At 37.2% G+C, this 16,745-nt stretch overlaps 1 protein-coding gene across 4 annotated transcripts in view; it reads right to left on the bottom strand.

Annotated features, from left to right (window-relative positions):
- The window catches only part of PARD3B (par-3 family cell polarity regulator beta), a 997,354-nt gene that overhangs the window by 182,694 nt on the left and 797,915 nt on the right, over positions 1 to 16,745 (bottom strand). For all 4 annotated transcript variants that reach the window (XM_077770171.1, XM_077770172.1, XM_077770173.1 and 1 more), the window contains one exon: positions 14,967 to 15,077. In XM_077770171.1, coding sequence (XP_077626297.1) covers positions 14,967 to 15,077 — 111 coding nt within the window. The remainder of the gene's footprint in view (positions 1 to 14,966; positions 15,078 to 16,745) is intronic.

The raw sequence follows: 16,745 nt of genomic DNA on the forward strand, positions 1-16,745 counted from the left end.
TGTAAGTAACTATCAATCTCCCAAAGACAGACAGACAGACGGATACACACACACACACACACGTAAGTTCATGGTCACAGCATTACAGATATTCCCACCAACAGGAAAATGTTCAGCCAGCTAAGTTCTCTTAACACTAGAAAGATGCCCTCAGACGCCACAAGGTGACCAAACAAAACTTAAGCAATGCGCAGGCTAGTTCATGTCTGAAACGGTCTTTAGATAGAAAAATTCCTATGTCATCCACTAAAGGCAATGTAAAAATAAATGTACAAATAGAATCATAAACATGTCTGTATAGTTTCATATGTTTCCAACTGCTCCAGAAAGTTCTAAAAACATACTACATGTTTTATTTTTAATTTGTGATAATTTGGAGATTCTCCTCAATTTTCCCTTCTTAATTGGCACATTTTTAACAAAATGTGTTCCTCTCTCCCAGTAAGAAGCAAACTCTCTAAGTATATCTTTCGTAGCTTAAATTTCTATCTTGATTCACACTCCGTATTGGTTTATTATGTCATAATTTTTTTTCCTTTGAACTTAGGCAGAGGCAAGCTACTGTAGTGTGAAGCACGGTAATTGTTATCTGCAGGAGGTGATTTCGGGCTGATCAATGAGGGTTGCATGACTAGCCTCAGTAGAGTGTGTTTATTTCCTAAGAATATTTTTCATTTGATGATAATAAATTGGTCATTGATATTAGGCATTCATCTTTTATCTTAAGTAATATACATATTTGAGGCAGGGAATATTTTAGCATAATATCAGTTTTCTTGGGAAATTTTGTTTGCTGATGAAAAGAATTAGGCTTTCTCAGTAACTGCTAAAAACAATAACTGTTAAAAACTAGAAGAATTACATCTAGCTTTTAATCTGCTGTGTAAAAAAGGAACATATTCAGTTTGGATTTAATGATGTCAAAAACAGCCAACTATATTACTGAAGCATTTTGTTAAAACTGGGATCTTGTTTTTCCAAACTGGAATATTTAATGATTACTGCAGAATTTTAAAAAATATGTATTCATTTATGTGAATGTTACAAAATGCAACTCTGAAATTTAAAAGTCCAACTAATAAATTATCCTCTTTTTACTTTCTTATTGCATCCACTATAACCAAATTAAAAACATATGAGTTACACTATACATTTTCCTGACTCGGTGATTTTTTTTTTAAACAAAGTCAATTCACTAAAATCTCCTTTGATGCTCATTCAGCTAAAACTTCATACTTTTCTGGAAAGACATATTATTTGATCTGAAAATATTTTTAAGTGCCTGGAATATATATTTTTTAGCACTTGAAACTTTCTCTGGCCATCACGGCTTCTTTAGAGACTATGAAGCATTTGAGGATTATTGAACAAATATCAATTATGTCTGTGTCCTTAGCGTCTATCTGAATTGGAAATGTGCCATCTTTTACATCTTCACTAATAGAATTTTTAATTAGCTGTTGATACTGTCAATAACAGAGTTCACTATTATTTAAAAAAACGATTTGTCCAAGCAACTCCTTATCTACACTTTTCCTCTTTTTAAACCTGGTGCTTATTAGTATAATCAGTGTAATTAAAACATTTTTTTGTTTTATTTTTAGAGAGAGAGAGAGCAAGCAGGGGAGAGGGACAGAGAGGGAGAGAGGGAGAGAAAGAGAGAGAGAGAGAGAGAGAGAGAGAGAGAGAGAGAGAGAGAGAGAATATTAAGCAGGCTCCATGCTCAGTGCAGAACCTAATGCAGGGCTTGATCCCATGACCCTGTGATCATGACCTGAGCAGAAATCAAGAGTCAGATGGTCAACTGACTGAGCCACACAGGTGCCCCTATAATCAGGGTAATTTTTAGACAGAGCACTATACTTTCAAAAGCAGGCAAGAGTTTTAGGCAAGATATTTTAATACATATTTACTAATTATTTTCCACTGATTATTATGAGTTTATCAATTTTAAAAATTACATAAGTAACTTGTTTTAAATCTGTTATTATTTTACAGTTTTAAGTCAATGCACAACTTCACTAAATATCTTCTCTCTACTGGGATGTAGGAAATAAAACAAGGAGAAGTTGCAATCTATGCCTCATGAGAGTTAGGATCTAAACAAGAAAAAAAAAACTCATGAAATTGCAGGAGAGTATATAATAAGGAATTATCTTGTAGGATAAAGACACTAATTTAATGGCAATGTGGACTCCTAATTACAGGCTAGGATTTTAGTACTACTGCCTCCCTGAGAGAGTAACTCTATGGCATCTGGTATATTACAAATGGCTGTTGTCATTTTTCATGAACCTCTATTTCCATTACAGTTTTTTATGCTTGCCCCTGAAACATAATCTGCACCATGAATCCTGATTGAATCGGCTCAACATGCAGCACAGAAAAGATCCTCCTTTGATGGAGAATAAGCCAAGGACAGTGTGTCTCATCTACACACTCAAATTTGGTATTTGAATGAACGAAAGGCAAATCTTTCATTTTAGAAGGCTAAAATGAATGGTACTTAAAAATAATTTCAACTGGTTAAATTTAAGCCACTGGAAGAGGATGGGGACAAAAGCCCAATTAAAAAAAACCCTAAACTCTCTAAATCCATTGCATTTTCATTTGTTTGTGAAATGGGTGAATTTCATTCACTTTCACTTATTCACTTGTCTCTCAGGACCTGGTTCAGTGATGGGGAAACAGGTGTTGATGGTCCTGATGCGCTGGCCACTATGCATCAGTGGTCCATTTCCATTGTTCTCCTGCCAGTTACAAATGACCTCATGCTTGACACCATTTCATAGCTCAGGGGAAAGTCTTATTTTTCTGACTATATAGCTTTGTTGCCCATTGATTTAGCCTATCCTGCCTGTTGGTTCCATTCTAGCAATTATTCACTTGAAAAATAAAATTAAAATCAGTGCGGCTCCTTCATTCATTCATCCATTATTCAACAATTGCTTATTGAGTGCCTACTCTGTGAAACATAATTTATTAGATGCCAGGAGAAATAGAAAAATGGTTATGATGTGGTCCTTGACTCAAGGAAATTACAAGCTAGTGAGGGAGAGAGGGCATGTTTGTAATCACAAACATCTACAATTCAATGCGGCAAAGGAACAATAACAACAATGGGTGTCGACCATGTGCCAAGTACTGCTCTAGATGCTTTAAGTATTTTATCACATGTAAATTTCACAGGCACTCTGAAACTACACATTATTTCTCCTTTTTAAAACAAAGTTTACCAAATGAGCAAGCTGAGGTTCAAAAGGTTTGGGCAAAATATGCACAGTCACACAGCTAGTACAGAAAAGAAACAGACTTTAAATCCAATGCTATTTGATATTAATACTCACTCTTTTTCAACTAAACACTGTCTCTAAGAAAAATGGCAAGTTCACCATTTATTGAATGTCTCTGTGCCTGGCACCATTCTGAATGCTTCCCTTCAATGTCTCGTTGATTCTTCACAAAAATATCATGATGTTACGATGGTTATACAGCCATTTTGCAGTCAACAAAACTGAAGATTAGCAACATTAAGTTACTTAACCCAGGTTATCTAGTGGAAAACTTTTCTTCCAACCCAGGTAGTTTGGGAAGGTGTAATAGAAGAGAGGTTTCACTGACTTTCTACTGATTTGAACCAACTGAGGCAGGGAAACGGTGACAAGGATCAGGGAAACCACATTAGGAATGACATAGCGATGGGAAAGAGCTATGGTCATCTCAAAAAGAGTGAACATTCTAGAGTGGCTGAGTATGTGGGTCATCTGGACCAGGAGTGCAAAGTATGACTGGAAAGCAAGGCTGCAGTCAGATAATCAGCCAACAAGTTTGGACTGTATGCGGCAGGCAATAGAAGGCCATTGAAAGCTTTAGAGAGACGAATGATCAAAGCTATTCTTATTAATCTGCTTTCTCTGTCCTGTCACATTTAACAATCGCTGCTTCAAGAAATCAAGATTTCACAAATTATTATTTGTTAAGTTCCTCCAAGAACATGAATACTTACAGCGTCTATTCTAAACAGCCAATTGTTATTACTGTTATTTAAAAAAAAAAAAAAAAGGTTCTTTTCAAGTGACTTCTTGGAAAAGCAAACTTTTATGCCATAGCCCAAACCACTTCAACCTCTTTAACTCTCAATACTAAAATCAAACAAAGCACAATGAGGCAGGAGTTTGAGCCTGGGAAAGGGGTCAGATTCCTTTGGACATCAATCTGAAGTCAATTCAGATGCACTGTGAAGTCATTATGTAATTAAATTACAGAGTAAGGGCTGGCAGGTGGGCGAGAGTGGATGGGGAAGGAACAGACACATTTGTTCTGCTTCCACCACACACTGGGTGCTAAATATCAGCAGACCGGAGTTATGCCCCACCCTTCAATGCAATACATGTAATAGAAATGCAAATGTGAGGGTTTTGCAAATTTACCGACTGTGGTTACAAGTGTTTTCTGCAGTCACATGCCCTGTGGACTTGAAGGGGCCGGCATTCACCGGAGCCATTTGTGCCCCTCCACCCTGAAATTCTTTCCATGGCTGCCAAGCCCTTTCCATGCTGCAGCCAGCACTCTCACTACTATGCAGCGATCTCATGCCAAGCTCACTATGCTTGAGGAGCAACTTCCAACTGGTGATCAATAAGAAATGAGGAGAAGCTTCTTGAATGGAAGTATCTGGCATGAGTCCCAGCTGGGCAAAGTCTGAATTCAAGTTGGCCTTCTTCATCACGATAGCATCCAATTCAGCAACTTTCACAGATGGTGCATCTCAGAGTGCTCTGGGTTCCCAAAGGTTACTGACTGGATTATCTGGGGTCTTGAATCCTCAGAGCTAACACGGAGCACCTACAGTGAACCAGGGGCTTGCTTCGTAAATACGGCTTTTTACAAAAGTCTGAGAGACAGAGTTCTCATTTAACGGATGAGAACACAGAGGCTTGAAGCGCTTAGGTAGTTTGGTAGCATGTTCATTCAGGTGTTTAACCCAGGTGGACGCACTCCTGGGTCTTCTAATCTTTCCTCTTGGCCACATACCTCCCTTGGGCCACCAAGGCCACCTAGGTCAGTTGGTCTCCAACATAGCTATAAACAAAAATCACTTGAGAAATGGTTTTAAAATATACATCCTCAAGCCCAATCACAGATATACCCACATATCTACAGCATATGTCTATCGATACCTATACATCTATATTATCTAATTATCTGTTTATCTAAAACAGGGTTTAATTATCTGTTTATCTAAAATGGGGTTTCTCAACTTGGGCACAGCTGATGTGTTTGGCTGAATAATTCTTTACTGTAGGGGGCTGTCCTGTGCATTGTAGGAAGGTGAGAAACATCCTTGTTTTCTACCTACCAGATTTCAGTAGCACCTCCCTTCTAGGGCAACAACTAAAAATGACTTTAGATATTATTAAATACCCTGGGGGGGGAAAATCACTGCCAGTTGAAAACCTCTTTTATAAACAAACAAACAAATAAATCAATGCAAAACAAACTTACCAGGAAATTTGGAAAAGCATATGTATATGTATATATGTGTGTGTGTGTGTATGAACGTTTTTTATATATTTTTGAGAGAGAGAGAGAGACAGAGACAGACAGACAGAGCATGAGCAGAGAAGGGGTAGAGAGGGGGATGAAGGAGGCATAGAATCTGAAGCAAGCTCCAGGCTCTGAGCTGTCAGCACAGAGCCCAAGGCAGGGCTCAAACTCATGACTGTGAGATCATGACCTGAGCCGAAGTCTGATGCTTAACCAACTGAGCCACCCAGGTGCCCTGGAAAAGCACATTTCAGGCTTGGTGTTTGTAAATCACAGGCCCAGTTTAGGATATCTACATAAAAAATGTGAGGGGGGAGGAGGGAGCAGATTCTGGAAGATAATAGGCCGAGTATCTTTTCTACTTGCACAACTTCCCAGCCTCTGTGAACAATGACTAATCTTGGGCTCCAGAGTGAATGTATCATCATGGATGCTTTCCAAAGCAGGATACAACATAGCATACGTCCAAATGTGAAATAAAGATGAGAGATCTTAGAGATTGTGGAAAATGCTATTTGATTTATGGCTTTAATTTGTCTACATTTTTCAGAGCACTTTTAGAGAATTAGCTTTACTTGTGTACTGTCCAGCACCAGACTGGTCTACAGTAAATATTCTGGATTCACTTAACTTTTATGTATTTAATTTTTTTCTTTGGGGAAAAAAAAAAACAACCAAAACACCTGAGCAGTTGAAAAGTATTTTATCCAAACAACATGCATAAAAATGAGGCCTTCAAGTATTATTACTTCCACTTCATTTCATTTCATTTAATGATAATAAGAAGAGGGGCTTTAGGAATACATCCTCAAAGTGGGGAGTGCAAAGCCCCCATGAAAACAACTAATAAAATGGAAACTGAACCTTCATTCCTAAGTTCTAGCGACCAAATGGTCTTCCACCTAGTTACAGTCAACAAACTTCTCATAGGAAATGCTCTCCTTGGAGCTCCTGGGTGGCTCAGTCAGTTGAGTATCCACTCTTGATTTCCACTCAGGTTATGATCCCAGGGTCATGGAATTGAGCCTCGCCTCAGGCTCTGCACTGGGGATGGGAGTCTGCTTGAGATTTTCTCTCTCCCTCTCTCTCTGCACTCCCTCTCCCCTACCCTCAAAAATAGAAGAAAAAAAAAAGTGCTCTCCTCAAGTTCTATCTTCACTGTACATAACCTCTCCTGAACTAAATGCATCTATATCTCTGATCGGCATAAACCCAGTGAAGTATCAAAGTTTGTTTATTATGTTGAATATATTTTTATGTGTATACTAAAGCCAAATATCCAGATCAACAAAATTTAGAGCTTCTTTCCAAGTATTTATCAGATTAGGCATTCTAAACATTTCTATGAGATCACTGTGGGTAGTTTAGTATAATTCCACGTCTGAATGTATTTCAACGGCACCACAATTGAATGCACTAATATAATATGTCACTTCAGGGTGTTTGAATATAGGAGTATCCTTTTAAAACACTATTTTAAAGAGTTGGTGTACTTTAATCTTAGAAGTTTGTCTAAACGACTATTGGAAAGCATNTGAATGTGACATTCATTCAAAGGTGTTTGACATACATTTGAAGGTGACATACATTCAAGGGTGTTTGAATGTAGGAGTATCCTTTTAAAACACTATTTTAAAGAGTTGGTGTACTTTAATCTTAGAAGTTTGTCTAAACGACTATTGGAAAGCATGCCAGTCAAATGATTCATTTTATGTATTAATCCAGCTCAGCTGACAAGTAGTTGCTAATACAGCACTTCTAACATTGATTCTAATTCCATAAAAGGATTTTGGCTCATAAAAAATGCTGGCATGGCATCAGGATGTAGGTGTTCCTATCTCGTCTATCGGAATATACTAACGGGCCAAATTTTGCTGTTGACCACGAGCATTCTGAGAAGACAAATGTTACAAAGATCAAATAAATGTACAGATATTAAAGCCACCCACCTTTCCCCTGTGCCTCACTCTTTCACCCCTCTAAGTGAAAGGTAAATCTTGGAAGATGGACTCTGAATGAGGTATGGTATAGGTGTATCTCCTCTCTCTGCCCCATCTCCCTGCTTTTAAATCTTATTCTAGGAAGAGAGGCAATCCTTACCCTAACACAAGCATCAATAGTAATTACTGGGATATGGCAAATATCTTCTCAGTCACTGAGATGGTTAGTGCTATGAAAAACAAAAATCTGACAGCTTCTTTCTGTCAGCCTAAAATGAGAACGTGACCTTGTCCTGGGAAACACCATCTAGTCATATTTTTCATAACTTCCATGCAGTGATGATCTAATAAGAATCTAAAAGTAATTAACTAGATCTCTTTTAGCCAACCAAAGCCTTATTCAAATACACATTTTTATCAGGATTCTAAGGGAGCCATAAATTGGGGCATTTTGAAAAACTGGGATCTAATCCAGTCCATGATCTGACGAGGGTTCAGCGGTAATAATAAATTGGGACTATTAAGACCGGGAACCATTCCAACATTTTATTTTGCCCACACCACAGGACCTAGCAAATTCTACTGCAAAAGACAGGGATATTCAGTGAGGAGTGAAACCATGCTGAATTAATCATTTGTATGTAATCATGCCAAAACATGGGTGTTTTCAACAGTTTAAATAGTGCCAAAGTTTAAGTTCAGTAAATAATTAATTATAGAGTCTCTTGGCAAATTAAAGAAAACAACCCTCTGTTCTTTAATAAAATATGCATTCTTTTTAGGATACAATAATGACACAATCCTATCAGTTCTATTTGTCACTCTATGTATTTAAGAGTGCATATTTATGTAGGCTACGGCTAAAATATTATTTCACAATGTACTTTCCTTGTCGTTCTTAGAACACAGTAAGCATCTTCACTTTTTAGTATGAACAAATGTTGGATAAACTCTAGCCTTATTCTGGTTTTCATTTCAATTTCCAGTAACATAAAAATCTCCCATAATTAAATAAAATGCTGAGAGGTTGGGAATAGATTTTCACCCACTTGTATTCTGAAACTATAAATGGTTTCTGAATGTTTTTATTTCTCTAAGATGAATTTCGTTTATGTGGGGAACTTGCAGCTGCATAATTAAATCTTGGTTTGCCAAATATCAAAAACACATGTATTGATTTAAACTAAGGGAATAGGCCACAAGCAGCTCAGTTGATAAGGCAAAGGAGAAGCCTCTGCAGCTCTTGGAAGGCTTCCTAAAGGAAAGAAAACTAAGAGCCCCGAATTCAGCCGCTGAAACTGATCAGCTTTCCTAAATCTTAGCTTCACTCTCACTTAGGCATTCCGTTCAGGCCAGTTGTTGAAAATAAGAGCCATATGTTTTCATGCTTCTCAACCCTGAAGCTGGGGGAGCTGCCTCTTTGCCCATCATCTCCTCATTTATCCTGCTAAGATTCTAATAAGATCTGCAAAAACAATGTTTCATTAACACAGTAAATGAGCTTTCTTGCAAAAGAAACCCTGACATGGTATAAGAGTAATAGAAGATCTTAGAGCACAAACTCATATGTTATTACTCTGTCCCCCACCGCCATTTCAGGAAGAAATTTCATTTAGTGAAATTTCATTTCAGGGTCAGTAATATAGTACTTTAATTGAAGACAGCCTTTTGGTGTCAATGGAGACTTTCCCTCCAGTACAATAATCCTAAATAAATGAGGGGGACATATTTTTCTTCAACCAACCTCCACCTGACTTTGAGAAGGTATTAACAATACAAGTACAACATGCAAGTAGTTAGGTACTTTGTAGGTCCAAGAGCCTGTTTAATTTCACAGTTTGTAGAAGGTTACAGACATAAGTTAAGGTCTTAGAATCAAACAACAAAAATATGCTCACTGATTTGTTAAGACGATCTCTTGCTTTCAGCCCACCATATAATCAGAATGTTTGGAAAATGTTAATTTAATTTATCTTGATTAAAAAATTCTAGAGGAAATAATCATTGAAAATAATATTGGATTCATCCTTCTAGCAATGAATATCAGTATTTTAAACTAATGTTTTATTATGGCCAATCTCACCGAAGCATGAACAAAATGATGAATTTATTTAAAACAGGGCTTCATTGCAATGGACTATTTGACTTGTATCAGGAGAGGACATGTGCTCAGCTCAGGAAGTCAAATACAAGACTAAGAAAACCCTTGCACACAATTTTGAGCAAGAAACTTGGGTTTATCCACTCAGGTAAGAATAATGCATACACTGCCATGAACCAAAGCAATGGCAAGTTCAAGAAAGACTGCTCCAGGAAATTCAAAGTAAATGTTTCTATACTTGGATATATTTATGTATTTATTTCTCAGAAGCTATGATCTTGGAAAATCCATAGAAATCACCTAAGGACAAATGCAGCATTAATGATACACAATATGATTTTAGATAGTATGTGGCAGTCTAATTGTTAGGATGTTTCCTTTCTATTAAGTTCAAGACTACCTCTCTTAAAATGATGATGATCCATTAGTATCCTCAAGAAAATAAATGAATGGGTGAATAAGCAGAGAGAAAGAGAGGATAGAATGGATGCTATAAAATACACTTAATTTCTCTTTTATGTGAAAGTTCTTTGACCATGTGAAATCAACTAACTCTTATCTCTGTAGGCTATGTATTCCCAACTCCTTCAACATTTTTCAAAAGATATGACTTAGTTGCTGTTATTCTGTGTGTGAGAGAGGCAATGGGACATTCTGAGTGTGATCTGAGTAGTGTAGAACAGGAATTATTGTTTCTTTCTTCATTTTGCACATGAACTTCCAGTAATGTAGCCTAGGACTGGATTAAGTTTTTGGCAGGCACATTCTTATGTTGACTCATGCTAAACTTACCCTCAACTAAAACCATCAGGCAATTTCTTTCATATATTTGGTATTAAGTCAAACCTTCCACATCCTGTGTTTGTACAGTTCATTTTTGGACCTAAAATCAAGACTTTACACTTATTCCTATTAAGTTTCTTTATATTTGATTCAGTCCATTGTTCCAGATGATTCTGTCATCAACATACATTATCAACCCTTGGCTTTCACAGTCTGATCAACAGCATTGATGCCAATGCTCAGCGGGCCAGGGTTAAAAAACAAAGTTTGAAGAAAAACCTTTTCCTGCAAATTTATATTGATGGAATATTCATTAGCAATCGTTGGGTACAGTTCCTCAAATAGCTAATAATCCTTCTAGGGTTATGTCATCTGGCGTACACTTCTCAGTGTTAGCCACAGGATAACATGAGACAAGGAAATTCTAATGTCCAGGAGAGTACCCTTACTTGTGAAGTCCAGAGGTTAGAACAGGGTTTTCAGCCTACACACAATTGACAGTTTGAGTCAGATAAATTGTAAAGGAGCAGGGCTGTCTTGAGCACTGTAGAATGCTAGCTGCCTTCCTGGTCTCTACCTAGCCCATGGCTGTAGCACCCCCTTATCACACCTCTCCCTCCCTAGAAGCTGTAAGGATCAAAAGTGTCTCCACATACGGCTAAGTGTTTCATTGGGAGCAACAATGTCCCTCCCTGAGAAGCCCTGTTGTGGATTCTGCATTCCTCCAATGTAACCTTATAATTGGAGTCTACCTGTTATGGCTTTTTTTTTTTTTTAACCTTTTCAAATAGCTATAATTATGAATAGGCTATTCATATAGAGCACCAAAACAACTCCTTATCAGGAATTAAATATGTAGATACATTGAAATGAGATATGGAAATCATAAGAAAAATAATGGGAAGAGTGAAGAGGGATAATATAATCCTAAAATTTAGAGTAGTTGACATTAAATTAATCATTGGGTAAAACAGTTATAAGGAAATTGAACAGGAATTATGTCATGTAAGAGGACATCTTATATCATTTTATATCTGGATGCTCATCAAAGTATGATTGGGAAGAGAGAAAAATGGAAACAGACTAAATGTCTGACAATAGAAGATAAATAAGTTATGGTATATTGATCTCAGAGACTATTAGAGAGTCATTGAAATGGCATATTTTCAAAACAATAATGACATGGGGAAATGCTCACAGTATAATGCTGTGGAAAAAGTGGGATATTATATATGCAGCATTGATACAAAGTTTCAAAGAAAATACATACACAGTAAAAAGATCACAAAATGTTAATAGTGGTTATAGAATTATGCATGATCATATTAGTTTTCTTAATGCTTTTTTTATGTCTCCAAAATTGTCTTCATGAACGTACTGTTTTTGTAAGTTTTATGTGCATGCATGGTCCTGGGCGTAAGCAATCCATATTCTCTTAGGTGAGTGAGCACTGGCAAGAGTTTCTCTTCTGTTGCCAAAAAAATATTCCAGTAAGGTACAATGCTTCAGAGAGGACACATGAGAAAAGATGACAATGCATTTAGCCTGGCTTATTCTTGGGAAAAAACAAAACAAAACAAAAAACCCAAAAAAACCTCTGTGTGTCCTTTTTCATAGGATAAGGATAGTTTAATGTTCCAACCAAATCCTGTCCCTTCAAGTCAGTGGTTCTCAGACTTTAGAATGCTAAAGAATCACATTGGGCTTGCCTATCAAATACAGATGCCTGAGCTCTAACTCCACAGGTTCTTATTCTGTTAGGTCTGGTATGAGAATCAAGCATACATTTTTTAAATTTTTTAATGTTTACTTATTTTTGAGAGACAGACAGAATGTGAGTGGGGGAGGGGCAGAGAGTGAGGGAGACACAGAATCCGAAGCAGGCTCCAGGCTCTGAGCTGTCAGCACCGAGCTCGAAGTGGGGCTTGAACTCACGAACTCACGAACTCACGGACTTCCAGATCATGACCTGAGCCGGAGTCGGGAGCTCAACTGACTGAGCCACCCAGGTGCCTCCCAAGCATCTTTATTTTTAACAAGCTCCCTACGTGATTCATTTTCATCAGGTGGTCTATGAATTACACTTGGAGAAACACAGCTAGAAGAAGTCATATGGTTTGATATGGATGACTTTTTAAAATTTATCTTCCACTTTGGATAATTTCTTCCTGGTTATACACTAAATAGAATTGGTATAAACCCTTGCTGTTATGCTGATTAACTGGCTCTTTGGGAAAACAAACCCAACTTACTACATTTGCCAATCTCTGTGGTGTAAATACTCCTACCAGGAACAATTTCAAACTACTAATCACTTAATGACCAGTTCACAAAATTCCTGAAAGTTTAACAATTGTCTCTTACAGGCTGATACAAGCTGGCTCTGGCACTGTATGATAAATATTTTATTTAAGTGCTTTAAATTCTTTGAAGAAGGGGTATGTTAAATGAAAATCTATTATATCTATGATAGCTAGGATGCAACAAATAAGCAATAGGGCAGCTTGAATCATCCTAAGGTAACAAATTCTAAAGACATTAGAAAAAAAGACAACTTTGTGAACTTTTATACATGATTTCTTATTTTATTCTATTTTTTCCCCCGATGGCTATGTCACAAAGAGTAATATACTCACTGAGTTCTTTAAGGGTTGTGAATTGGTTTCCTACAGATGATGGAGAGCCAAGAAATGGGACTCAAGGTTTGGCAGCAATGCCAAATGTTCAGCCAACACCCCCACCCTCGGTGGCCCTCCGTTCCTGAGCTGTTGAAATGCCCTTGGTCATTAATTCTGTACTACCCAACCATAAAATCAACCCCTCTAACTTCTTCCCCTCGTAGAAGATTGAGACAATGTTGTCTCTAGGAAACCCATATCAGATGTGTTTTATGTGTTCATGTGTGGGAATTGGTCTAAGTGGGGGCTAATAGTATAGTTCTTTCAATGTTTTGACCAGACATATTTTAAGAAAATTGGACCTGAAGCCTATATAGCCAGCTGAGGTGAATTTACAGCTCTGCTTTTAAGAACAAAACTCCCTCAGGCACCTGCTTCCTAAAGGCAAAACCAGAAAGGAAATGAACTCTTGCTTAAAGACAACCCACCTAATTTTATGGGTTATCAATTTTTGAGCTGGCATGCAGTTCCCTTGCTACTAAGAGTAAACCCTCCCAACCCCAAACAAGAAATGAGCTACCAAAAAAAAAAAAAAAGTGACGTCTGAATTCTAGCAAACAGCTCCATTCCTGAAGACGAGGCAAGGATGTGGTGTCTCAGTGAGTGAAGTCAGGGGAGCATCAAAGATCTATGATGTGGACGCACCACATGGATGTCTTTGCCAATATACGCATTAAAACCTTAGCCTGAATTACATTTTACATTACAGGATTACTGAATCTTGGGCTCTGATAGAGAATTCATCTTTCCTGTTTAGGGGGCAGCTCTGTCAGGTGAATAGTCAGCAACAATATAAAGCACTTGATTTCCTTTTAACTGCACCACTGACCCTGGAAGTGAGCTTATCAACCGCTTTAAAATGAGAAGGGACTAAATCGGGCTTCTTTCCTTGCTATTGGTAGAGTCAGCTTTTATCAATGGGAATAGACTGCAAGACAGGGGTCAAAAGTTAACAATAGGTATTCAGCCTGCTCTGTGCTAAAAAGCGCGATGAATAAGTATGATTTTCTTAGTACACATTACTGGAGTATTAAAATAAGTACAAGAACGGACTCTAAAAACTACAAGGACTACTGTTACTAACAAGCGAGTGACAAGTTGGACAAATCTGACTTCATGCTTGATGAAGTCAGAATCAAGTACTTAAAATGATATGCTAGTTTTGTCACAATCTCAGTCTTTCCTCAAGATCCATTTAGTGGTGGCAGGTGAAGAATTTTCAAGAGAAATATGAATATTCAATTACATGTTTCAAAATCAGACATTTACAGATCAACTTGGGGTAAGTGCCAGAGTTAACCTCAAAGATAAGTGAAGGGCCTCTTGTCCAAATGGAACATTAAGCTCCTCAAACAGGAGAATTCAGTCCTTGCAAACTGTCATTATTTCAGTAAACGAAACCGGCCCTTTAACAGATGGGTGACATACTTTGCAACTTGCTGATAGCCTAATAAAAGACACTGGCTTTTTAAAAATGAAGGACATGCGCTTCTCAAATTACACCAACCAAATGGATTTAGCTGAATAAAATTAAGAAGGCATACAACAGCTTGACAAAAATTAGGAACAGACTATGGAAATTTGATAGTTCTAAACATCAACATCAAAATGACCTTTTTATTGAGAAAAAAAACACTGTTTAAACCATAGGGAAAATATACATTGATAGAGTCAAAACTGGGGTAGGATATCTTGGAATTGGAAGTAGTCATATAATAAAAACATAAAGTTAATTTCTTCTCCAAATATACTAAAAATTCCCCAGAAAGGCAGGTTCCTTTTACATCAGGTACCTTTGCTTTTGTATTAAACTCTATGCTTCTTAAAATAAAATCTCTCCAGTTGATTGATGCAATTACCAAATTAAACACAGGCCATGGATGCAAACAAAATAAGGGGCTCAGCATTTCTGCTCACCTTTCACGTTCTTCTTTCATTTTTTCCAGCTCCTCTTCCCTCAGGCCGCCATGCTTGTGAGTGCCCTTCTGCTCAGCCTTGCCTCCCTTATCATCTTTCTTCTTTCCAAATCTAGAAACACATGAAGAAGAAGATAGTTGTTAACACTAACCATGTTCTTCGGGTGGTAAATTTAAAATATTTATGAGATGAACTCATCAAACTGTGATTCTTTATTCTAAGTAGTACAAGATCATTTTGCATAAAATGGAAGTAAAATAAGATACTGAAAGCAGAAAAAGAATACAGTCACTAAATCCCTCTCCTTTCCCTCTTGCCCTTCTTTCCTTCCATCTTTCCACTGAGATGTTGATTGTGCATTATGCACAAAGTCATGTGGTTAAAGACTAAAAATCTCAAACCATGAATTCACTAGAAATTTAAGAACTGAAAAGTTATCATTAATATATAACTAACAACTGACTGAACTCCTAACCAGGTCTTCAGAGCCCCAGGTGGCATTGACATTTAAAGTTGAAACTCCTGGGACTAGATAATGATGGTACTTCAAGGGATCTCACCAAACGCCTAGTTCACTACTATCATTTTGCAAATGAGGCCTTGGGCCTTAGCCACCCAATGAGTTCAGGGAAGGCCTGGGATCAGAACTTGGGTTGTCTCCTCTACTGCACTTTCTCCTTCATGCTACATTCAGCCTTCCTAAATCAGCCCCGGGTTAGTGTGTTCTCAGTACCCTCAGTGCCTGGCATATTGGTAGCTAATGTGGCACAGTGGCAAGTATGATATATTACTTCTTTCCCTCCAGCTTTATGGAGATATGACTGACACATAATAACTAACTTCCAAACATAAGTCATATTTGTTTACACATTCAAGATCTCTCTTTAACCTATAAAGCAGGAGCTACATAAATAATGTGCATTTTCATGAGTACATTCGTTTGCTTTTCAGATCCATGAAGAAGATTCCTAGGGATCAACATTATGACTCTCAATTCCTTTATGTGAGAATACCTTTGTACATCCTTAGAGCAATGATTTGCCCTCAAAATGTCTTCAAATATAGTAAAATTAGGCCAAAAAAATCAAAATTGTAGGGGATGAGGATAGAATAATGCTCCAGAAAGTTGATGAGGGCAAAAATGTTGCCAAAAACTCCAGAGATATTAAGCATGCTTTTCTTCTGTGTTCCAAATATTTCTTCTGAATTTGAAGGTTTGGATTTTCTGAGATGAAAGAAGTCTTGTTTTTGAAGGGCAAAACTAACCTATACCCTAGCCTACCTTGATCTTCATTACCACAACCAATGAATTGTTTTTTCTTCCCATTCCTAAAATATTTCACTCGTACTGCAGTTCAAAAACAGCTTACTTTGTTTTCATCATAGTGGAATACGTCTGATAAAGGTTAGTTGTAAGTAAATTCTGCAAAGCATTTTCTTCTTAGCAAGAACCATCAATAACAGTCAGATCAACCAATTCCACAAATAATACAAATGTTTTGATTTAAACTTCATGATCATTTATTAAAGTTTCCAAGAAGAAGGGCAGAAATAGCTGTGAAATTTATTTCATTAGACAGGGAGAACAGTCATAAATTACCTTATTTTGTAAAGTTTGGGTTGGTTCAAGAACAGAATTATAAAACAATAATCTTCAAAAGGACTCCCACATTGTTAAGATGAGGAAATTGAGACCCAGAGAAGTTAATTGCTTTTATTTATTAGCACACTGAATTCTTTTTTCCAATTTTGCAATCAGACAACTTAATTATTAGTGTT

Source organism: Crocuta crocuta, unplaced genomic scaffold (assembly GCF_008692635.1).
Source record: "Crocuta crocuta isolate KB4526 unplaced genomic scaffold, BGI_CrCroc_1.0 scaffold478, whole genome shotgun sequence".
In the NCBI taxonomy this organism is placed as follows: domain Eukaryota; kingdom Metazoa; phylum Chordata; class Mammalia; order Carnivora; family Hyaenidae; genus Crocuta; species Crocuta crocuta.